This window comes from Rana temporaria, chromosome 5 (genome assembly GCF_905171775.1).
Source record: "Rana temporaria chromosome 5, aRanTem1.1, whole genome shotgun sequence".
Classification (NCBI taxonomy): Eukaryota; Metazoa; Chordata; class Amphibia; order Anura; family Ranidae; genus Rana; species Rana temporaria.
This window is the reverse complement of record NC_053493.1, coordinates 391,383,150-391,407,550: the sequence shown is the minus strand read 5'-3', so window position 1 is coordinate 391,407,550 and position 24,401 is coordinate 391,383,150. Positions and strand designations below refer to the sequence as shown.

General features: G+C 45.0%; 1 protein-coding gene across 3 annotated transcripts in view; it reads right to left on the bottom strand.

Moving 5' to 3' along the window:
• The window catches only part of NTAQ1 (N-terminal glutamine amidase 1), a 42,485-nt gene that overhangs the window by 8,053 nt on the left and 10,031 nt on the right, over positions 1-24,401 (bottom strand). For all 3 annotated transcript variants that reach the window (XM_040354926.1, XM_040354925.1, XM_040354924.1), the window contains exons 4-5: positions 22,980-23,128; positions 12,422-12,546 (exon numbers count right to left, since the gene is read on the bottom strand). In XM_040354926.1, coding sequence (XP_040210860.1) covers positions 12,422-12,546; positions 22,980-23,128 — 274 coding nt within the window. The remainder of the gene's footprint in view (positions 1-12,421; positions 12,547-22,979; positions 23,129-24,401) is intronic.

The window sequence follows — 24,401 nt, the reverse complement described above, 5'->3', positions numbered from 1 at the left end:
AAGCACCCCCACACCATCACACCTCCTCCTCCATGCTTCACAGTGTGAACCAGGCATGTAGAGTCCATCCGTTCACCTTTTCTGCGTCGCACAAAGACACGGGGGTTGGAACCAAAGATCTCAAGTTTGGACTCATCAGACCAAAGCACAGATTTCCACTGGTCTAATGTCCATTCCTTGTGTTCTTTATCCCAAACAAGTCTCTTCTGCTTGTTGCCTTTCTTTAGCAGTGGTTTACTAGCAGATATTCTACCATGAAGGCCTGATTCACACAGTCTCCTCTTACCAGTTCTAGAGATGTGTCTGCTGCAAAAGGTGGAAGAACCTAGAATATGAAATATATTTTCAGTTGTTTCACACTTTTTTGTTATGTATAATTCGAGATTTTCCTAGCTTGTGACGGAAAATATTGATTATATGAAGACAGGAGGCGAGTATCTTATGCATTATCTTTCTTTAATAATGCCCATAGCAGAAATACAGTAAACATTTATTGTAACTTAAAAGAAAAAACTCAAAGAACTACCCTTCCCAGCAGTCCCTGGGCCAGCGTAGCCCCTCCCAGACCGTAATCTATATAAGGGACTGTCTGAGGTAACCTATTCCTCTTTCTTCATGCGAATTAGTGTAAACAGGAACCGAAAGTCCAATTAGACATCTCCGCGGCTGCCGGGAACCTTCCGACCGGAACACAACATCTGAATCTGGAGGAAACTAAAGGACAAGGCCAACACGGACCAACTTCATCCGGACCAACTTCATCCCAACGGGGACTATAGGAAAACCAAAACCATTCGGAGCCGACCGGTCAGTCGTCTTCAGGAACATGGACCAACGGATTCAGTCAACGGCATCCCGACTCCGGATCTGGAACGTAGTAGGAGCCTCCATCTGCAGTGAACTAAACCCATGGATCGAAACGGAACAGCAATCCCGACGGGGTTAGTGAAAACGAACTCCCGGGGCGTACCCGCCTCCGACTTGCAGGGTGTGTGGTTCAACAGTCTAGAACGAGAGAGAGACAACCTCGTGACAGGGTTGGGTCGGGAGGGAAGATACTCGCCTCCTGTCTTCATATAATCAATATTTTCCGTCACAAGCTAGGAAAATCTCGAATTATACCTCAGACAGGAGGCTCATATCTTATGCAAGTTCAAAGCTATAACAATGCATATATAGATGATAACAAATGAAACAACTACAAAATTGATATAGATATGTGTTCCTCCGATCCAAGCAGAATTGGCGGAAAGCAATCGTGGTTACCAGTCCGCCGCTAGCCGTAAATCCTATAGGGAGCCGCCCGGGGTGATGACCTAGGAGCCACCGCTCCTCTGGAGGGGTGGGCGCCCAACAGGGTTACGTAAGACCCTGCCATTTCCATGATTGATCGTACCCCTCTGGCTAGCGTAGCTGAGGAAACCGGAAACTGAGGTTTAGCGTAGGAATGAGGAGTAGGAAGAGATGCGAAGATCGCAGTGGGACCGTGAAGGACTAAGAAATCCGTAGACAACGGAGTACGATGTGCAGGGAAGAACGGGTAGAAAAAACCGATGAAGTCCCGCCGCTGTCCTACGCACGACGGAAAAACCCCGACTCTCCGAGGCGGGATCCGACGCCTGGAATGGCCAACGTCGTGACACCCGATATGCGTCTGACGGAATCAGACACGAGGGGGCAGTAGCTCAAACGACAATAACCTCCGACAGAGTGAGATTGTCCCCCCAGTCCTGGCGCGTGGTCAGGACCACTGATCACCTCCTAAGAGCGTTGATACCCTGGGTGTGATGGGCGTTGAAACTTAACGCTTACTAAGTCGGTACACCATGGGTGTTATCCCACCGGTAGTAAGTCTACAAGGGAGCGGTAGTCCGAGTTCGCAGCGCGGAAGGCGCAGGGGAGCTATAGGACCTCCCAGACTCAAACGAGTCCAACAGGTAGTTGGTCATCTCAGACGAACGCCTTCATGAGTTTAACTTGTCGTTGATCACCAACTAACCCAGAGTCCTCCGGATGATCGAAAAGTATATCTAGTCCCAAGGCCTAGATCAAGGCAAGTGGAACCCCCGTTATAAAAGAAAAGGTTGCTGTCCGTGACCGACACCCCGAAAACCCAACCATGCGAAGAGAAGTAGGACGTGCGTCGTGAATAGAGGGTGCAGATCCCCGTACAGACTGAGGAGAGAAAGGATCCCATAAGGGAGCAAGGGCCAGGAACACTGACCGGTGCAGTAGTCAGTCGATGGAATTGGGCGGGTAACGAGAATTCCAATCTAACACCATAGCGGAAGTGCCTGGGGTACATTTCGCAGCTGGAACGATGTCGCGTTCCAGGCAGAAATGTCAGAGATCTTGCTAGATCCGTTAGGATTTTGGGTCAAGGATCCCCCAAGCGAAGGTCGTACTGGACCACGGATACGGTGTCCATACGCAAGAACACACCGTAGGTGGACGTGTGTGGCATTAGAGTCCTGATGGCAAGACGGTCGTCAGGATTTCCACGTGTGAACGTGCAGCAGAGACTCCGCTGTGGGCCACGCCCCTCCTGTGGACAAGGGACCGCATCAAGTACCCCAACCGAGGTGGTTGGCAACCTATTCCAAGATGAATCCGTCGTGGAGTTGCAGGTGGACCTGCCGTGCCGTCTGTCGACCTGACGTAGCCACCACCGTAGTTCAATTATGGCTTCCGTGTCCAGAGTGACGACGTCTGCACAGTGAAGCCCCTGGCAAAGACGTAGGGACTGAGACTCTGAAGGTCTCGATAGTGAAAAGAAGCTGGACAAATGGCCTGGATTAACGCCGGAAACAGGCCGACCAGGCGAGCCAGTCCGCGTAAGGATACCCGTCGTTAGCCCAGCACGATACTGACCTCGTGCAGATGGCGGCCAAGTGGTCATGGGTAGCCGAAGGATCACTAGGTTGGTGTCCACCAAGAACCCTAAAACTCTACCTCCTGAGATGGGGAGAGGATAGATTCCCCGTGATCTATGGGGAACTGTCCCGGAGGCGTGTTCGTTCGCCAGGCGAGGGGTACGAGCCATTAAGAGTAGGTCGTCCAAGTAGATAATCAACCTCACCCTTTGTGTCGCAGAATGTCGTCACTGTATACAGTAATTACGAGAGATTTCTCAAGTTACTACCGGGCGATAACCGCCCTCCTTTCCTGACCAGGAAGACGTTGTTGGGGAAACCCGGGGAGAGCGGGTCCGTCTCCACTATCGTTTGGGTGAACCAGAGGCCCTGCAATTCGTTGTCCATTAGGGCGGTGTTCAGGTCTGAAGACCGAGGAAAGAGGGACTAGGTCCATCTCCGGTCCTATAATCCTGATAGACCGGCACTGTACCGTGTTAGACTTTGATGACGTTTGGGCTCATCCGGGATGGAATAGAGCCCTACCGTCTTGGAATATCTTAATCAGCGTGATCCCGACTAGCCTGCCCTCGGTGGTCGGACCGGGGTCTGATTCGGCTAGGTGAGACAGCTGGGGAACAAGCCACGTTAAGATTCGAGCGGCGGTGTCCAGTCGGACCCGTAGTGTCCACGCATCCCAGGAGGCGACCGCCCGTTGGGCCCAGCCCCGATTTGGGACAGGTCAGTCGGCTGTTCAGCGGCGTGGCCTGCTCACTAAGGTGTGGGATGATGGTGATAGGTCCCAAAGATCCAAGGCCCTGGTCTGTATGATCCGAAGGACCTCTCTATTCCCAGCTTGGGGGATTTCCCGTGTATGGTGGGATACCCCCAGGGTATGGGGTTCACCTCGGGAGCGTGCACAGCCATAAATGGTAAAGGAAGGGGGTTACGCCCTGAAAATGATTCGGTGAGTTTTTCGACCGTTCTCCGGGTCCATTATGTGATATATTGGATCACCTCGGGCGGAGGTGCCCAGTCATCGGAGTGTGGATGGCATATCGCCCCCGGATCTATAATGGCTCTCTACGAGAATCCATCGAGTGTCACCCTGGGAACAGGGTTGGCGTGGTCATAGAGCGCCATGTGCCCACTGCCCTAACACTCATCATCATTCTCATCATCTACAACCTCAGACTCAAGGTGTTAGCCGCCTCAGATTCCGCGGACAACTCTGGAAGAGTCCACGAATGGGTCTGGCTTAGTCCGTCTAACGGATCGCTGCCTCTGCATGTGCATCTCCCCGAGGCTCGGGGGTCGGTCGGAGTCTGGGAGGGCAGTGGGTCGGCAGTCCGGGTAGGGTACTGCCTGGGACATATTATTTACTTCCCCTGTCGGGGAGTCAAGGGCCACAGAAACGTGGCAGCGTTTTGGAACGCCCAGCCCTTCTCAGGGGCGGTAGACCGTTGCCGGATGGTCCGGGCATATGGTGTGCAGGCGGGGGTAACCTACGCCATGGTCGTAAAGATTGGTCTACCGATCAGTTTTGGCAACTGTGTAGCACTGTTGAGATTTGGCCTCCTAGGACTGTGTCCACCCTATCCGGGGTACCGGCATGAACAATGCCATGATATTCATTAAATTGTAGAATCTTTGTACAATTTCATACGATTTTTTTATACATATTTGTATAATTTATTTATATAATGAATATATAATTTGTATAATCCATCTATAATTTATTATTTGTAAAATTGAATAATGGATTTAGTTATATATTATAAGTAATAATATATATTAATAATAATATCATTAATAATAAATGTATTTATTCATTCAATCCTTAGATAGTTATTTAATACATTATTTATTAGGAGTATGTTGTAGGGAATAAATTCCCCGGAGATAAACATGCTATAATTTCTTTATTTAATTTATTGATTTATTGATCTATCTACATATTGATTATTTATTTATTAGGATAAATAAGGTATATGTTCTAGGGAATAAATTCCCCAGAAATATAATTTGAGTATATATTGAATTATTTATTTATTTATTTATTAGATATTGATTCATTGGAATGAAATATATATATTTATATATATCTGAAAAGATGTACTGCCATCTAGTGGTTGAAAGCATGGTGAAAAGCAGCAGGTTCCTGGCTACGACACCGCTGGGAAGGACATCCTGCGGTGTGAGGGGAGCCTGACGAGATTCTAACTCCAGAGGCGAAGTCTCGCGAGACTACGGCCTCTGGAGTTCTTATTGGCCCGAGGTTGTGAGGGACGGAACGGTCGATGAGAACCGTTCTCCCCCGTCTCGCTCTCGATACCGAGAGAGGCACCGAAAGAGAGGAGAGGAGCGGCCGCGGCGGAGACCCCGCCCCCCACCTGAGCGCGCGAAGGGGAGCGTGGGGAGGGGGGGGGGGTACAGTTGCCCAGGCATGGCGCCCGCCGAGGGAGCGAATGAAAACCAGCGCGGATCCCGCACGGACGCCGCAGTGCTCCGGCGTCAAAGAAAGGGAAAAAACCCGAGCAAAGAATCAAAGAATTGGAAACAAACAAACGTGGCCTCTCAAACATATCTGCCTGACACCGCTCCGGTGTCAGGCAGACAGAAATAAAGCGCAGAAACGGGGGATAGCAGGGAGAACCCCCAGTATTCCACATCTTCCAAAAACTACAGAACAATCAATTCCGACAAAATACCTGACACCGGGGCATTCGGTATCAGGGAGGAATTCCAGGAAAACTCTCCATGTTCCACAATACCTCAAACATATCAGTCAAGACTGAACAAAATCACCCGACACCGGGGCACTCTGTATCAGAGACCATATATACAGTCAAACAATAAAGGTACATGAAACACCTATCTTGTAAATAATAAAGATACAAGAAGTACCTATCCTGTAAATAATAAAGGTACATGAAATACCTATCTTGTAAATAATAAAGGTACATGAAATACTTATCTTGTGTGCTCTGCCATGAGCAGAAAGAAAGAGGAATAGGTTACCTCAGACAGTCCCTTATATAGATTACGGTCTGGGAGGGGCTACGCTGGCCCAGGGACTGCTGGGAAGGGTAGTTCTTTGAGTTTTTTCTTTTAAGTTACAATAAATGTTTACTGTATTTCTGCTATGGGCATTATTAAAGAAAGATAATGCATAAGATATGAGCCTCCTGTCTGAGGTATAATTCCACATGTGTTACTTCATTGTTTGCATGCCTTCATAGTCATGAAAATAAAGAAAACTCTTTGAATGAGAAGGTGTGTCCAAACTTTTGGTCTGTAATGTGTATATATATACAGTTGTGTTCAAAATTATTCAACCCCCAATGCTGTAAAGGGTTTTAGGGAATTTAGAGTACATTTGTAATTGTATTCAGAATGAAATCCTACGAGGACTTCTTAAAGAACCATATGCAACTAAAATGACATCAATTGGTTTTGTAATACAGTAGTAAATGTTTATTTTGTGAATTCTTCATTTACACAATTATTCAACCCCTTAGGGCTCTTTCACACGTCCGTTCCGTTCGTCCGTTTTTTGGACGTCCGTTAACGGACCGCAATGCTTCCCTATGGGCTAGCGTCCGTTAGCGGATGAGCATCCGCTAACGTCCGTTAGCATCCGTCTGCGTTCAGTTCCGTTTTTTTGGACGGAAGAAAACCCTATTTTTCTTCCGTCTAAAAAACGGAATGGACAAAAAACGGACGTTAACGGATGATCCGTTTATCATCTGTTCCGCTAACATCCGTTTTTCTATGTAAAAAGCCAAAAAAAAAACGGATGGGAAAACTGATGCAAAAACTGATGCAAAAACTGATGCAAAAACTGACGAAAAACTGACGAAAAACTGACGAAAAACGGATCAACTGATGAAAAAAAAACTGATCTGAAAAACTGAACGGACGTGTGAAAGAGCCCTTAAAGACTACCACTCTGAAGAACAGAGGTTCATTGAAGTGTATTCAATCAGGTATTGAAAACACCTGTGGATGTCAGGGAGCAGCAATAAAGCCTAATAAGCACCAATCAGGCAGCTTTAAAATGACTGTGATACTCAGCTCCTTCTAGACATTTACTGGTATGGTTACAAACATGGTGAAGTCAAGATAATGGTCCAGGAAGACAAGAGAAGAGGTGATTACTCTTCACAGGAAGGGCAATGGCTATAAGAAGATTGCGAAGATGTTAAACATACCAAAAGACACCATAGGAAGCATCATTTGCAAATTCAAGGCAAAGGGCACTGTTAAAAAAGGTACCTGGTCGTGGCAGAAAGAAGATGCTGACTTTGACTGCTGTGCGCTACCTGAAGCGTAGAGTGGAGAAAAGTCCCCTTGTGACTGCTGAGGAACTGACAAAAGATTTGTCAGATGTGGGTACTGAAGTTTCTGCTCAGACAATACGGCGCACACTGCGTAATGAAGGCCTCCATGCCAGAACTCCCAGGCACACCCCCTTGCTGTCTCCAAAGAATAAGAAGAGTCGACTGCAGTATGCCAAAAGTCATGTGGACAAACCACAGAAGTTTTGGGATTGTGTTCTGTGGACTGATGAAACAAAATTAGAACTGTTTGGGCCCATGGATCAACGCTATGTTTGGAGGAGGAAGAACAAGGCCTATGATGAAAAGAACACCTTGCCTACTGTGAAGCATGGCGGGGGGTCAATCATGCTTTGGGGCTGTTTTGCTTCTGCAGGTACAGGGAAGCTTCAGCGTCTGCAAGGTACCATGAATTCTCTTCAGTACCAGGAGATATTGGATGACAATGTGATGCTGTCCGTCACAAACCTGAGGCTTGGGAGACGTTGGACCTTTCAACAGGACAATGATCCCAAGCATACCTCCAAGTCCACTAGAGCATGGTTGCAGATCAAAGGCTGGAACATTTTGGAGTGGCCATCGCAGTCACCAGACTTAAATCCGATTGAGAACCTCTGGTGGGACTTAAAGAAAGCAGTTGCAGTGCGCAAGCCTAAGAATGTGACTGAACTGGAGGCTTTTGCCCATGACGAATGGGCGAAGATACCCGTAGATCGCTGCAAGACACTTGTGTCAAGCTATGCTTCACGTTTAAAAGCTGTTATAACTGGAAAAGAATGTTGTACTAAGTACTAAGATTGAATTTCACTTGGGGGTTGAATAAAACTGATAATGATGTGAGCACAGAAAAGACATTTGTGGTTATTTCATTATAAATGTTATGTTATATTTGTCTGACCTACACGTGCCTCTTTGATTTAATTGTAAGCAGGATGACTGAATGATCAAAATCAATGTCAAACTGGCCAAAAAAAAATCAATTTCAGTGGGGGTTGAATAATTTTGAATACAACTGTATGTGTATATATATATATATATATATATATATATATATATATATATATATATATATATATGTGTGTGTGTGTGTGTGTGTGTGTGTGTGTGTGTGTGTGTATATATATATAATCTTGCGCTGATGGAAAAGGTTGATTTAGGAAGAGTCCTGCACTGAACAAACCTGTAACAGCGGCACGGGTTGATCAGTCTGGCGTTGTATCGTGTAAACATTTCGGAGCAGGTTTATATAAAACTAGCACATCTGTCAAAGCTTCATCCAATGATCAGCATGAGCCAGAGACATTCTGGGATGCTGCATGTGAAATCAGAACAAGGTTTGACATTCTTTCGCACTTGCTGTGGATTTTTGGCAAGAAAGGAGTCGATTTTTACTCTATAATTTTCCTCATTTGTAAAGGGATAAGAAAAAAAATAAAAAGGAAGAAGACTCTGGTCACATTGGAGTCGGTATATTGTCGGAAAGGAGTTGCTGCTCAAATGCCATACTGCACCCCTTCTTCCACAAATACTTATCAGCACTCACAGGTGATGCAGTCATCTTAAAGGTTTAGTTGACCTTTCCAAAAAAAAAAAAAAAACTGCCTAGGCAGATAAGGGGCAACTGGTGGTGTGATCCACCAGTTAAACCCCCTTGCATGTACATACCTCCTAAATCCTGCCTGAAAAATTCCCAGAGTTGGCGTCATCCCATCCTACCTTGTTGCTAAGACACTCCCAGCGGATTCAAACCCCCTTGCATGTACTCTCTCTCTCCTTTCACAGTAGCTCTGAGCTTAGTGAGGCTGCAATGGAGGAGATGGTGGACCACACATGTGCGGGGGGTTTGAGAGCTCGCTCCTGTGATGGGGAGGCGAGATGCAACAGCTGGGGGTGTCTTAGCAACATCCCCACAACAGGGCAGAATTAGGCGATACCATCTCTGGGAGATTTTTGGTCAGGCCTCAGAAGCTTTGTAAATTACCTACACCTATAGCTAAGGCAGGGTGGACATAAATCCGATTTTTTTTTTATTATTATTATTTAAAAATCAGATTTTTTTTTATTTAAAAATCATTTTTTTTTTATCATTTAAATAGATTTTTATGATTTTTATCAACTTAAATAAAAATGCTTTTGGAGTAAAAAAAAAATCTATCTAAAGATAGTTTTCTATTTAGGATACATTAATAGTTTTCTATTTAGGATACATTAATAATTTAGTTTATTCAGCATGAAATGGAGCTTGATTATGTAGCATGAGGCTGAAAAAGCTGAAAAAACTGAGTTTTGTGTTTGTTGGCTGACAAGTTCCTGCCCCCCGCGCGGACAAAAGTTGTACGATTTGTCCGCAGAAAATCCGATCGTGTGCATGAGGCTTACAGTTTACATTCTGTTGGGACAGCGCTAGAGTCAGGGATTTGTTCGTTTTATGTTTAGTGAAACTGCGGCCACACCATGAACATTTACCTATTTGCATATCCTTAAACCACAAATTAGTTTTACAACAAGCCAATTACCAACCTCTGTAGTTGCAGGCACTGTGGAGAAATTAATCCTAAAGTTTCACAGCAATAGCACGGAATGTCATTATTTCAGCTCCCCTTTCAAGCAGTGACTCCACAATTTAGCTTAATCCTTGTTCCTTCTCCTAGCTGTGACTCTGCAGCTTTACCATTTTTCTTGGTCTCGGTTATAACATTTTGCAAACAGGCAATTTTTCTTGTTCACCGATGTGCACTGATGGAGCTGCACTGATGAAGCGGCAGCGACGGGGCTGCACTGATGAAGCGGCAGCGACGGGGCTGCACTGATGAAGCGGCAGCGACGGGGCTGCACTGATGAAGCGGCAGCAACGGGGCTGCACTGATAATCAGTGTAAACAGTTTGCCGACAGGCTTGTTGGTTATCGGTACTCCTTTCCTCACAGACACAGCTCATGAGGAAAAGCACTGCCCATGACTGGCAAGAATGTTTACATGTGATACGCTGTGATTGGACACAGTTGATCACATGGTAAAGGAATGGCTTTTTACTCCAATCTGTGATCAGTGGTGTCTGAAGGACACAACGGTCACAGAGCGCGCCCGATGCACGCTGCAGGAGGCAAGGTTCTGGGAGGACGTTTATAGTACTGTGCTGTAGCTGTCTTGACTATAGTGCTGTACTAAAATGGTTAATGAATACAGAGCTGCAGTAATTTGTTCACATTTAACCATTTCCAGTTCAGGGCAATTCTTATGCCTCGTACACAAGATTGCGATTTCCGACAAGAAAACCACGTTTTTTTTCAGCAGAAAAAACGGCCGAAATTTGTCTTGCATACACACGGTCACACTAACGACTTTGAACCCCCAAACTCCTGTCCTCAGGACCCACTAATGCCTTGTCCACACGGTCGGACTTTTGTCCGCTGTGACCCCGTCGGAAGTCGGATGGACATAAAGAGAACAGGTTCTCCAAGGTCCGTCAAACTTCCGACAAAAAAAAAAGTCAGATGGAGGCTACACACAGCCAGACTTTCCGAGAAAAATACATCACAGGTGATATCATTTGCTGCTCAGTGATTGCAGTATTCTAGTCTGCATCTCCCCAAGGTAATACCTACAATCTGGCCTGCTAGTGGGTCCTGAGGACAGGAGTTGAGAATAAAACGGTGGGTGTTGCATATTTTAATGTCACACAATATTTGCAGTGTTTTTTAAATGCAATTTTGTTGGGAAAAAAAAACACACTTTAATACATTTTAATGTACAAAAATGCAATATTACCCAATTGTTTGACAAAATATAAAAAAAGGATTATGTTGGCTGAGTAACTAGATACCAAACATGTCACACTTTAAAATTGCGTACGCCCGTGGAATGGCACAAAATGACATTACCAGAAAATCTCCATAGGTGAATCTTGAAAAGCCTTTACGGGTCACAAGTTTAGAGTTACACAGAAGGCCTGGCGCTAGAATTATTTCTCTCGCTCTGACGTTTGCGGCTATACTTCATATGTGTGGTGTGATCGTCGTTTACATATGTGTGCAGGACTAACGCGTGCGTTCGGCTTGGTGCGTGAGCATGGAGGAGCGGGGGGGGCTTTTTTTTTTTACGGACCTAAAATGTAGCCCATTCTTTACAACGTACCTGTACTAACAGGAACGTAAACAAGCACTGAGTATTCCTCAGAAAAAAAAAAAAAAAAAAAAAGTACGCATTCCCAGGTATAGTATTTTTTGCTGGCGCGTGCAAATACACATCCCGACCACCTGGTCCCAGCTGTACTTACCTCCTTGGGTGATGAGCTGTCAATGTCCATGCAGCCGGGGTAGCTGCCTGGGGATTTAAAAGCCCTACTACTGTTCCCCTTTTTTCTGTAGGGCTTCAAGGAAGGAGCACAATGGTTCTAATTGGTCAAACCGGTCACGTGCCGAATCTGATCCATCTAGAAAGCCCTACAGGAAGAAGATTTCAAATCCAAACTGTAAGGACGCTCACCACCCACAGAGGTAAGTACAGCTGGGACCAGGGTAGTGGGGTGGGTATTCTTTCACCAAAAAAAAAAAAAAAAAAATCTGAAAACTTGCATTTTAAGAGTTAAAGAGGTTGTAAACCCCCAAGCTTTTTCACCTTAAAAGTGGAGTTCCGCCCCAAAAAAAAAAAAAAATACTACAGCTGCTGACTTTTAATATTAGGACACTTACCTTTCCAGGGTGCCCGAGATGTCCTCACCCGAAGCTGATCTGTCCCTCGGGTTTCCCTGGTGGAGGCGCCGCCATCTCTGGGAAGTCAATCAGGATTTTTTTTCTTACATACTATGTTTGCTTATAGCAGTGAATTTCACGGCTATAGGCAAATATTCTTACCGATAGACAGAGTGTAGACACGGTCTATTGTTATTAGCCACAGCTAATCACATGGTACAAATGGGCTGTGATTGGCCCTGTCTGTAGCATGTGATCACTGTGACCAATCACAGCTAGCAAAACAATTGTATACAATGAATGGGCCACAGTGGTCACATGGGCCGGTATACTGATCTGTTTGATGGCAGGTGCAATGGATACAGCGGGTGATAGCGCAGCCCCTCCTAGAACAATGTCATTTTACAATGACGCGGGCGGGAAGCAGTTAAAGTGTCAGGTCCTGGGTGACAGATTAGTTAGTTCCCAAAGTAAGGAGATAAAAGGATTCTGTGATCATGCCCATCAGTCATATACCAGACTTGTAGATGAGAACTGACCTTCAGTATGGATACAAGGGTAAGGAGGTGGCGGCTTCTTCCACTTATTATCTGCGTCTTTCATATGGGAGCGGTCAGAGGCAAACGTCCGGAGGAACTCATCTGCCCGTATTAACCTGAGCTTTCTACAGAAAAAAAAAAAAAGGGAATTTATAAAAAAAAACAAGTGTCATAATAAAAGTTTCAGACCTTACTCTGGAAAAGCCACACAAAATTTCAATTACTGTTATGTCAGGCTTACTTAAAGGAGTCCTATGGTCACAATATACACTTTCATTTTATACCATCAGCATTGTAATAACACTACAAAGAGTAGTTATTTCTGACAATTCAATATAAGCTTACTTGAAAAATCTCCTTCCATGTTAGGAGTGCTGCCTGTCTGCAGGCCATCTCAATCCACAACTTCCTGGATGGCCTGCATACTATGCAGCTTTTCCTCAATTTCAAAGGGACTACATATCCAATGGTACATTGCTGCCTGCAAGCTGTGATTCCTTTGCTAACTCCGTCTCCTGAAATTCCTCCTATGGTATATGCTATAAGCAAATATTCTTACCGATAGACAGTGTGTAGACACGGTCTTTTGTGATTAGCTGTGATTGGCCACAGCTAATCACATGGTACAAATGGGCTGTGATTGGCCCTGTCTGTAGCATGTGAACACTGTGACCAATCACAGCTAGCAACACAATTGTATACAATGAATAGGCCACAGTGGGCACATGGGCCGGTACACTGATCTGTAGATCTGAAGATCAGAAGGCAGGTGTTCCGACAGGTTCAGTAATGGAAGTGACGTTCTGCGTCGGCCATCTTGGTACACCCGCACTCGGCGGCAGTAAGGTTGCAGTCAGAAAGCAGCAGCGGACATCTTTTTACACCCACCCAAGTCTGGCATTTCACACTTATTTTTACCAGTAATGTTATATAGTGAAATACAGTATTTGGAAATCCATCAGACTCTTTGGACGTTGAGTTTTAAAAGCAGCGGCGTTCTGTCAGATTAGCAAACCCTGATGAAGGCTAAGTGAGTGTTTCAACACACATTACACAGACATGGTCCACTCTGGTCTTCATCAAAGACAACCACCCTGAGAAATGCCAGGTAGACATTGCTGGGGTCCATGTGGACAGAAAGTAGCTGCAGATTAGCAGCAGAGATGCAACATTACTCAATCTCCCACACTACTTTTTTTTTGGGCGAGCGTGTATCTTTTTTTGACAGATACCTTTGTCTGGATCTTCAGGTCCCCCCCCCTCCCCCCCTTCATTTTCTTTAAGGGATTTAACTAATCAGCTAGTTTGATAAAAGACGACACTACCTGCCTGGAGTTTGCATGTTCTCACTGTGCCTGCATGGGTTTCCTCCAGGTACTCCGGTTTCCTCGCACACTCTAAAAGACATGCTGGTAGGTTAATTTGGTCCTTTCTAAATTGCCCCTAGTATATGAATGTGAGTTGGGGACCTTAGATTGCAAGCTACACGAGGGTAGGGACTGATGGGAATGTACAATGTATATGTAAAGTGCTGCATAAATTGATGGCGCTATACAAGTACCTTAAATCAGTGTTCCCCAACCCCTGGGCCGCGGACCGGTACCGGTCCGTGGATCAAATGGTACCGGGCCGCCCGAGGAGGAACTTTAAATAATCCGCCCACACACTGCATCGCAGAGAGATGACATCATCTAACTGATATACTGAGGCGAGCGAGAAGAGATCATCTCTCACCGCCCGCCTGCATTGCCGCTATTCCCCGCTCACAGCGGGCTGCTATAATGCTGGAAAAAAAAGACTTTGTATGCACACAACCCTACACCTGTGCTTGATCCAGAGGAAGACAAAGAACTGACTTTACAGGCAAGTACAAGACACAGGCTGGATTGTAGGATGCTACCTTCAAGTGATTACACACTGGCAAAGCTTTTAAAAATGCCTCCCTTGGGCATACACCTATAAGGCTGAATTCACACTATGTGGGGTGAGAGGTTTTACTGTAAATGTAAAACATCCTTCACCACAAGGACACACACGAAACAATTGTTTCCTAGATGTCCCATTAACACTGCAAAGCACACCCCCCCCCCCCCCCCCATTACCGCTGCTCTCCCTCACTAGTCACTACTCCAGGCTTGCATCTGACCGAATGCGAACACCTGTGCTGCCACCACTGCAGTGACAATCCACATCTGGTGGCAAATGACAAGCTGCATCTGATGACAGGTGACGCGGCAAGTGACAATCTGAATCTGGTGGCAGGCGATGTAGCAAGGGACAAAATGCATCTGGTGACAGGCAGCTTGGCAAGTGACCCTCCGCATCTGGTGGCAGGCAACATGGCAAGTGACAAGCTGCATATGAAGTCAGGCGATGTGGCAAGTGACAATTCGTATCGGGTGGCAGGTGATGTGGCGAGTGACACTCTGACACATTCTGCATTATGGTGAGTTGAACTATTTCATTGTATATTACAATTTAATAATAGAAATAATGCGCTTTAATCATCCTGACACCATATCAATCATTGTGCCGGGATGATTGAAGCGCTAACACCAGCCATTACCCCGATAAATTGCCTGCGAAAAGTCGCATACACCCCTGACCCCCCCCCCCCCCCGGGCCTTGGCACAATTTTCTTTAACAACGCCGGTCCCCGGTGCCAAAAAGGTTGGGGACCACTGCCTTAAATAATAAGAAAATAAAAAAAGTTAGTGCTAAAACTCATTCAAAGAGGGACACCTACTGGCCACAGAGAGAACTCTGCTCTGTAATTACAAAAGTCAAAGCCATGCACAAAAGTAAAAAACACAAGTCATGTTATGTTCAGCCTGGCTATAGTTATTTTTTCTTCCTTTTCTAGTGTACATAAAATAGTGCCTTCAAGTATCGACACCATATTTATTTATGGTCTTCCTTTAAACGAATAATCCCTTTAAAATGACTGAATCATCCAGTAGTACTAAAAAGGAAAAACTTATTTTTTCCCCTGCCTTTTTGGATAAAGGGAGGGTTATAACCCCTTTCAGTTATTTTTTTATTTATATCAGGAAACCGGTCCATATGGACCACAATTACAGAGTAAACAACATAACATAGGTACAAATAAAAAGGTACAAGTATATGGATTAGAGAACATCGTTGGCAGAGATGGGAAATGTATCCTCTTTCCAGGTAGATGTGCACTAGTAGACAAAACAGCCATAGGCAAAACCCTGAAGGTCCACCTGTCAATCCAGTTAACTTGTGTTACTGGATATGGTAATTCAGGATGCCATAGCCCAGTGGGCCCAGTTCCCTGTTGGTTTTTGTTACCCGTTTCAGTTTTGATTTTTTTTTTTGCCATCAGCGTCCCAATGGGGAGATTTCCCTTCACTTCCTGTCCCAAAACCAAAAACAGGATGTGAAAGGAAATCCCTTTAAAGTGAAGGAATCCAGAGGTGTCATTAGGGTAGTTATAACTAGTGACCCTATTGGAAGATTTCCTCTCAATTCCTATTCTGGGGACAGCCCAAATACTTTGATTTGCTTTTACTTTTAGTTATGACAAACAGGACATATAGAAATGGAGACAAAGACAGCAATTCAAACTGATAGCTATTCTAATCCCTCTCCACTCAAAAAAAGAAGATGATTTTGCATTCAGTATCTTTTTAAAATGATATTGCCCAAGTCAGAGTTTTGTTTTCATAGCACAGGTTCACTTTCCAATCTTCGCAAAGTCAGAGTTTTGTTTTGGCTTTGTGCATACCAGCTTCTTCTTCGATGTCTTTTCCCAATGACATCAAATCATTACCCCTCAGTGACCTCCCTGTATGCCATCTGCTTCAGAAACATATTCATCAACCCTTTAGTAGCAAATATTCAATCATGTGTCTTTAGAACAAATTCCCCTTTTTAAAATAAATGTTACACCCCTATTTAGGGTGCATTCTACCCAGGGGCGGACTGACAACTCATGGGGCCCCCGGGCAATAGAAGATTATGGGGCCCCTGGGCTTACAGATGGCCACCACGCCAGGAGGCGGTGCAGAGGTGGGGCAGCTAAAATCTCAGGATTTTCATATCAAAAGCATGTCGTTTTCGGACATATCAGGGACAGATGTAAAAAAAAAAAAAAAAAACCACAAACACAGATTTTTACATACTGGTTTTACTGAGCCTGGCAACCCTGATGGGACCCCCTAGTGGCATGGGGCCCTCGGGAAGTGCCCGAGTGCCTCAATGGTCAGTCCGCCCCTGATTCTATCCCCCCCCCCCTGTAAAAGTATATTTATTATTTTTCCTTAAAAAATGAGAAGTTCACCTTTTGAGAAAGAAAAAAAAAAAAAAGGAAAGAAAAAAGGAAGAGGAAGAGGAGATAAAAAAAAAGAAGAAGAGAAACAAGGAAAAGAAAGAGAAAGGAGAAACAAAAAAAAAAAAAGAAGGAGAAAAAGAAAGAAGAGAAAAAATAAAAAAAACAAAGAGAAAAGGAGAAAAAAGAAAAGAGTACTTATCAAGAGTACTTCATTTACAGCGAACTGCGAATATTAAAGATGCCATTTTTCAAAAAATAAAAATGTTGTACTTACCTGCTCTGTGCCCTGCCGGGCACTCCTTGCCACCCCTGCCCATTGCCCACCATAGCAAGCCATTGTCTATGGCACTCACTTCTGAGCCAATTTGTCTGCGTCTATTACTCAGCATACATTACACTATTCAAATTGTGACAGCGAGTGCCAGGAGACGATCCCATACCTGCTGTCACAAGGAGGGGAGGATCAGGGTGCTACACCCTAAAATATAGGTGTAACATGTTCATAAAGGTGAACTCAGCCCTTAACACCTAGTCCGCAAGTCAAGTGTGTTAAAGAGGTTGTAAACCTCACACATGAAATATGAGCAAAGCATATCCCTCTATAGTGTGTCAATCCAGAGCACCAAGTGTCATTTCTTTCTGCTGCTTCATTCCCCCGATATCGGCATGAATCATTTCTAACAAGTTTTCCAGCCGATTGACAGCCTCAGCTCTGTTCCTGTGTGAAGTGAGGTGTGTCCCTTCCCTCCAATCAGCTCTTAGAGCTCTCCTCGCTGATGTAAGTTTCTCTCCTATTTTTCAAAGTTGAGAAACCCTGTGTAAATTCAGCACTTTCAAAAGGATGTAGAGGAGAGAAGACAGCAGATAAACAAATACAACTTTATGTAGGAGGATTTGTTTTATTTCTGTGTGTCATCTGAGGCCTGTCACTTCACTGGGTATATGTAAGGGTTAACAACCAATTTAAATCCCCCAGTCTCTTGTCCCCATCATCATCATCTTGTCCCTATAGCATGTGTCTATTTTCTTAGCATTCAGTCCACAGACATGTGTTAAGCCCTACCCACTAAATGTATGGTTAAAACACACTTAAGACCTGGACCATTACGCAGGTAAAGGACCTGGCCAGTTTTTGCGATTCGGCACTGCGTCGCTTTAACTGACAATTGCATGGTCGCACAAAATGTGGCTCCTTAACAAAATTGGTGTCCTTTTTTTCCCACAAACAGAGCTTTCTTTTGGTGGTATTTGATCACCTCTGCAGTTTTTATTTTTTGCGCTATAAACAAAAATAGAGCGACAATTTTGAAAAAAAAAATCAATATTTTTTACTTTTTGCTATAATAAATACCCCCCCAAAAGATATAAAAAAATGTTTTTTTTCAGTTTAGGCCCATATGTATTCTTGTACATATTTTTGGTAAAAAAAAAAAAATAAAATAAAAATCGCAATAAGCGTTTATCCATTGGTTTGTGCAAAATTAATAGCGTTTACAAAATAGGGGATAGTTTTATTGCATTTTTATTAATAATTTTTTTTTTCTTACTACCAATGGCAGCGATCAGCGATTTTTTTTCGTGACTTCGACATTATGGCGGACACATCGGACAATTTTGACACATTTTTGGGACTATTGTCATTTTCACAGCAAAAAATGCATTGTTTATTGTGAAAATGACAGTTGCAGTTTGGGAGTTAACCACAAGGGGGCACTGATGGGGTTATGTGTTCCCTGAAGTGCGTTTATAACTGTAGGGGGGTGTGGCTGTAGGTCCGACGTCATTGATTGTGCGTCCCTATATTAGGGAACACACAATCGATGACAGCGCCACAGTGAAGAAGGGGGAAGCTGTGTTTTACACGCGGCTCTCCCCGTTCTTCAGCTCCGGGACCGATCGCGGGACTGTAGCGGTGATCGGGTCCGCGAGTCCCGCGGCCGAGGTCACGGAAGCGCACCGCGGGCGTGCGCCCGCGACCCACCGCTGGGCTTTATACCCAGCGGTGCCATTCTGCCGACGTATATCGTCGTTAGGCGGTCCTTAAAGAGGAGTTCCACCCAAAAATGGAACCCACTCCTCACTGGCATGTCATTTTTTTGGGGGGGGAGTGGGGGCTTCAGGAGAAGGGGACTTCCTGTCCCACTTCCTCCTTCCGCCGAGGGGCTGCAAAGGCGATACGTCATATCGCCTTTTGGCAGCCCCTCCCTGTAGGCGATCGCTTGGGACACGTGACAGGTCCCAGGCGATCGCCTGTCCAATCGAACAGCGCAGCGCCGGAGCCGTGCGCGCATGCGCAGTGCCGCTCGCGCATGCGCAGTGGGTGCCCGGCCGTGAAGCCGAAAGCTGTCACGGCCGGGTGCCCACAGTGACAATGAAGACGCCGGCCGGGGAGGGGAGTGGACCCCCGGCCGGCGCATCGCTGGAACGCTGGAGCAGGCAAGTGTCAGTTTATTAAAAGCCAGCAGCTACACTTTTTGTAGCTGATGACTTTTAATAAACTTAAAAAATGGGTGGAAAACCCCTTTAAGTGGTTAAAGTGGTTGTAAACCCTTACACCACATTTTTTGCTACAGGTAAGCCTATAATAAGGCTTACCTGTAGCTACCGTGGATATCTCCTAAACCTAAACGGTTTAGGAGATATTCCCTGTATCAGCATGTGCCAATGTAATTGGCACATGCCCACTGAAGCAATGGCACGTACATCCTTTTTTTTTTCAGTAACTGTGCCGTTACCGGCAGCTCCCACAAACATGCGCGGGAGTGACGTCATGGCGGCTCTGGCCAATCACAGCGCCGGAGCCGTGATACCCGGGAGTAACTCCGGGACGACATGTCGCCAGCCGGTGCTGTGTCGGACGCCGCAGCGGGGGCTTCGATCTTAGGGGAGTATTACATAATGAGCTGGTATGCTATGCATACTAGCTCACTATGCCTTTGTTTTGCAGGCGTTTGTTTCCAAAGCGGGTTTAGACCCACTTTAAAGCTGAACACTAGGGGGTTGATTTACTAAAGGGAAATCCACTCTGCACTTCAAGTGCACTTGGAAGTGCAGTCGCCAATGATCTGAGGGGAAGCTCTGAAATTAGGGGAAGCTCTGCTGTTTTTTATTTTCCTTACATGTCCCTCTCGGATCTGCAGTGACTGAACTTGAAAGTGCACTTGTAGTGCAAAGTGGATTTGCCTTTCTTTAATAACCCCCACTGTTTACTTTAAATTGTTTGTTTGAGCCAAACTGGTGCAAACAAAACTGTTTCATTAAAAGATACACCCGCTGGGAACGCTGTGTAAACTGTATGTAGCATCATCTACATGCAGTATACAGCACTATGTTCCGGCAGTGGGATGAAGACTTATCTCGTTCCCAGAACAAAATAGTGGGGGTTATTTACGAAAGGCAAATCCACTTTGCACTACAAGTGCAAATTGCACTAAAAGTGCAGCCGCTGTAAATCTGAGGGGTAGATCTGAAATTAGGGGAAGCTCTGCTGATTTTATCATCCAATCATGTGCAAGCTAAATTGCATGTCCCCCTCGGATCTACAGTGACTGCACTTCCAAGTGCACTTTGCACTTGTAGTGCAAAGTGGATTTGCTTTTAGTAAATAACCCCCAGATTCAGGCTGAGCGCTGCTCAACCAAACATTCACAGGAATTTAATTTCATCACCTTTTAGTTATGTGGACCACAGTACTGCTGGCACACTCCGCCACCTTCACATCACCAGAATAACATACTTTAACTGGTTGTTTCATGGACATGGATTTTGACTTCCGTTTATCATCTTTAACTGCTTGAGGACCACCGCACGCAGATAAACGTCTGCAGAATGGTACAGCTGGGCACAAGGGCGTACATGTACGTCCCCTTTAAGAGCCCAGCCGTGGGTCGTGCAGCGCGCCGCCGGCGGCACGCTCAGGACCCGGTCCTTAGCTCCGTGACCGTCCCCGCGGGATAGGCGGACCCGATTGCCGCCAGTGTCCCGCGATCGGGTCACAGAGAGGAAGAACGGGGAGAGGTAAGTGTAAACAAACCTCTCCCCATGGTTCCTAGTGTGGCTGTCACTGATCGTCTGTTCCCTGTCATTAGGAATGACGATCAGTGACGTCACATGCACAGCCACACCCCCCCACAGTTAGAATCATTCCCTTAGGGCACACTTAACCCCTACAGTGCCCCCTCCTGGTTAACCCATTCAGTGTCATTTTTACAGTAACCAGTGCATACACACACACACTATATATATATATATATATATATATATATATATATATATATATATATATATATATATATATATATATATATATATATATATATATATATATATATATATATATATATATATATATATATATATACACACACACATACACACACACACACACATATATATATATATATATATAAAAAAATCACTGATCGCCGCCATTACCAGAATTTTTTTTTTTTAATAAAAATGCAATAAATCTATCCCCTATTTGGTGGACGCTATAAATGTTGCACAAACAAAACAATAAACCCTTATTGCGATTTATTTTATTTTTTTACCAAAAATATGTAGAAGAATACGTATCGGCCTAAACTGAGGGGAAACAAATGTTTGGGGATATTTATTATAGCAAAAAATAAAAAACCACAGAGGTGATGAAATACCACCAAAAGAAAGCTCTATTTGTGGGGAAAAAAGGACGTCAATTTTGTTTGGGAGCCACGTCGCACGACCGCGCAATTGTCAGTTAAAGCGACTCAGTGCCGAATCGTAAAAAGGGGCCAGGTCCTTTAGCTTAAGTGGTTAACCATCCCGCAAGTGTGAAGAATGTGACCAATCATACATGAACTAAGGTTGGAGCTTTTCTCTATTCCTCCCATGTTGATGAATTAGGCATGAACAAACACAAACAGGTGGATTTACTAAAACTGGAGCGTGCACAATCTGGTGCAGCTGTGCATGGCAACCAATCAGCTTCTAAGGGCTCTTTCACACGTCCGTTCGTCCGTTTTTTGGACGTCCGTTAACGGACCGCAATGCTTCCCTATGGGTTAACGTCCGTTAGCATCCGTCTGCGTTAAGTTCCGTTTTTTTGGACGGAAGAAAACCCTATTTTTCTTCCGTCAAAAAAACGGAACGGACGAAAAACGGACGTTAGCGGATGATCCGTTTACCATCCGATCCGCTAACATCCGTTTTTCATCAAAATATGTAAAAAGCCCCCCCCAAAAAAATAAAAAACGGATGAAAAAACGGACGAAAAACTGATGGAAAAACGGATCAACTGATGAAAAAAAAACTGAGCTGACGTGTGAAAGAGCCCTAACTTCAGCTTGTTCAATTAAGCTTTAACAATAAAACCTGGAAGCGGATTGCTTTCTATGCAGAGTTGCAACAGATTTTGCACTCTCCGGCTTTAGTAAATCAATCCCAAACTTTCAATAGTCTGTCCTTGGCTGTGATCACTTGATTCTGCAGCCAACGGGCCAGATTCAGGTAGAATCGGCTTACTCTGCGGCGGCGTAACGTATTACATTTACGTTACACTGCCGCAAGTTTTACGGGCAAGTGCTTGATTCACAAAACACTTGCCTGTAAAGTTGCGGCGGCGTAGCGTAAATCCGCAAGCCCGCCTAATTCAAATGGGGCGGGGACCATTTAAATTAGGCACGTTCCCGCGTCGAACGTACTGCGCATGCTCCGTCCCTAAAATTTCCCGACGTGCATTGCGCTAAATGACGTTGCAAGGACGTCATTGGTTTCGACGTTAACGTAAATGGCGTCCAGCGCCATTCACGGACGACTTACGCAAACGATGTGAAATTTCAAATTTCGACGCGGGAACGACGGCCATACTTAACATTGGCTAGACCACCTAGAGGGCAGGTTTAGTTTTACGCCGCGTATCTCTACGGAAACAACGTAAATTTACAGCGACGGGCAAAGCATACGTTCGTGAATCGGCGTAACTAGTCATTTGCATATTCTACGCCGACCGCAATGGAATCGCCACCTAGCGGCCGGCCTAGAATTGCAGCCTAAGATCCGACGGTGTAAGTCACTTACACCTGTCGGATCTTAGGGAGATCTATGCGTAATCTGATTCTACGAATCAGGCGCATAGAGATACGACCTTCGTATCTCAGAGATACGACGGCGTATCTCTATTATGAATCTGGCCCAACAACTTTAGACTGAAACAGATTATACAATAATGGTCAGTGAGGTGTATAAAGACAAAAAAAATAAAAATCCCTGTGGATGTTTTACCTTCTGAAGTCCTTACGGATATTCTGATCAGATCGGAGAGCTTCCTTAACATACAGCTCACAGGGACACGGGAATGGCAGCACACTATCTAGATCATAGATCAGCCGCTGTCCTCCACTGCAGACATGGAGTAAGATTACATGATAATCCTGGAAGCACAAGACAAGATTGTATTTATTTTTGCAAATATACATATAAAAATGGCTACTGCAAATATCTTTCACTGCCAAACATAAAGTGGTTGTAAACCCTCATTTACAACTTTATGCTACAGGTAAGCCTAAATTAAGGCTTACCTGTAGCCAACAAGGATATCTCCTAAACCTGAACGGTTTAGGAGATATCCCTGTATTTGCATGTGCCGACATCATGCGGCACATGCGCACTTAAGCAACGGCACTATGTGCTGTTGCTTCAGTTGTACTGTGCCGTGCACGCACGGGACTGACGTCATTGCGGCTATAGCCAATCACAGCGCTGGAGCCGCGATACCCGGAAGTCACTCCGGGACAACATGTTGGCGGCCAGAGGGGGGAGACGTGGCGGGGGCTTCGATCGGAGGCAAGTAATACATAATCAGCTAGTATGCTAGGCATACTAGCCGATTATGCCTTTGTCTTGCATGGTTTACCGTTTTTCAGTTTTTTTCGGAGGGTTTACTTCCTCTTGAGGTTTAATGCCCCTTTTGTAAACAGTCAACCAATAGTAGGAGGAATCCATTTAACCACTTCCTGACGGCCGTACGACTTTATACGGCCTCCAGCCACTGGGGGGCGCGCGAGCGCCACCGACGGCGGCGCGTGCCCGCCGCATTACTGAGATGCCGATGCACGTGCACGATGTCCGCCAGGCACCTGTGATCGGTGGTTACAGAGACAAGGAGGTGGATCTGTGTGTGTAAACACACAGATCCACGTCCTGTCAGGGAGAGAGGAGACCGATCTGTGTCCCTTGTACATAGGGACACAGATCGGTCACCTCCCCCAGTCACCCCCTCCCCCACAGTTAGAAACACTAGGCAGGGTACACATTTAACCCCTTCCTCGTCTCCTAGTGTTAACCCCTTCAATGCCAGTCACATTTATACAGTAATTAGTGCATATTTATAGCACTGATCGCAGTATAAATGTGAATGGTGCCAAAAATGTGTCAAAGGTGTCCGATGCGTCCGCCATAATGTCGCAGTCCCAATAAAAAAAATAAAAAAAAAAAAAAAAAAAAAAAAAAAAAAAAATCGCAGATCGCCGCCATTACTAGTAAAAAAAAATAATAATTCTGTCCCCTATTTTGTAGGCGCTATAACCTTTTACCAAAAATATGTAGAAGAATACGTATCGCCCTAGACTGAGAAAAAAAATGATTTAAAAAAAAAATAAATATTAATTGGGCTATTTATTATAGCAACACGTAAAAAATATTATT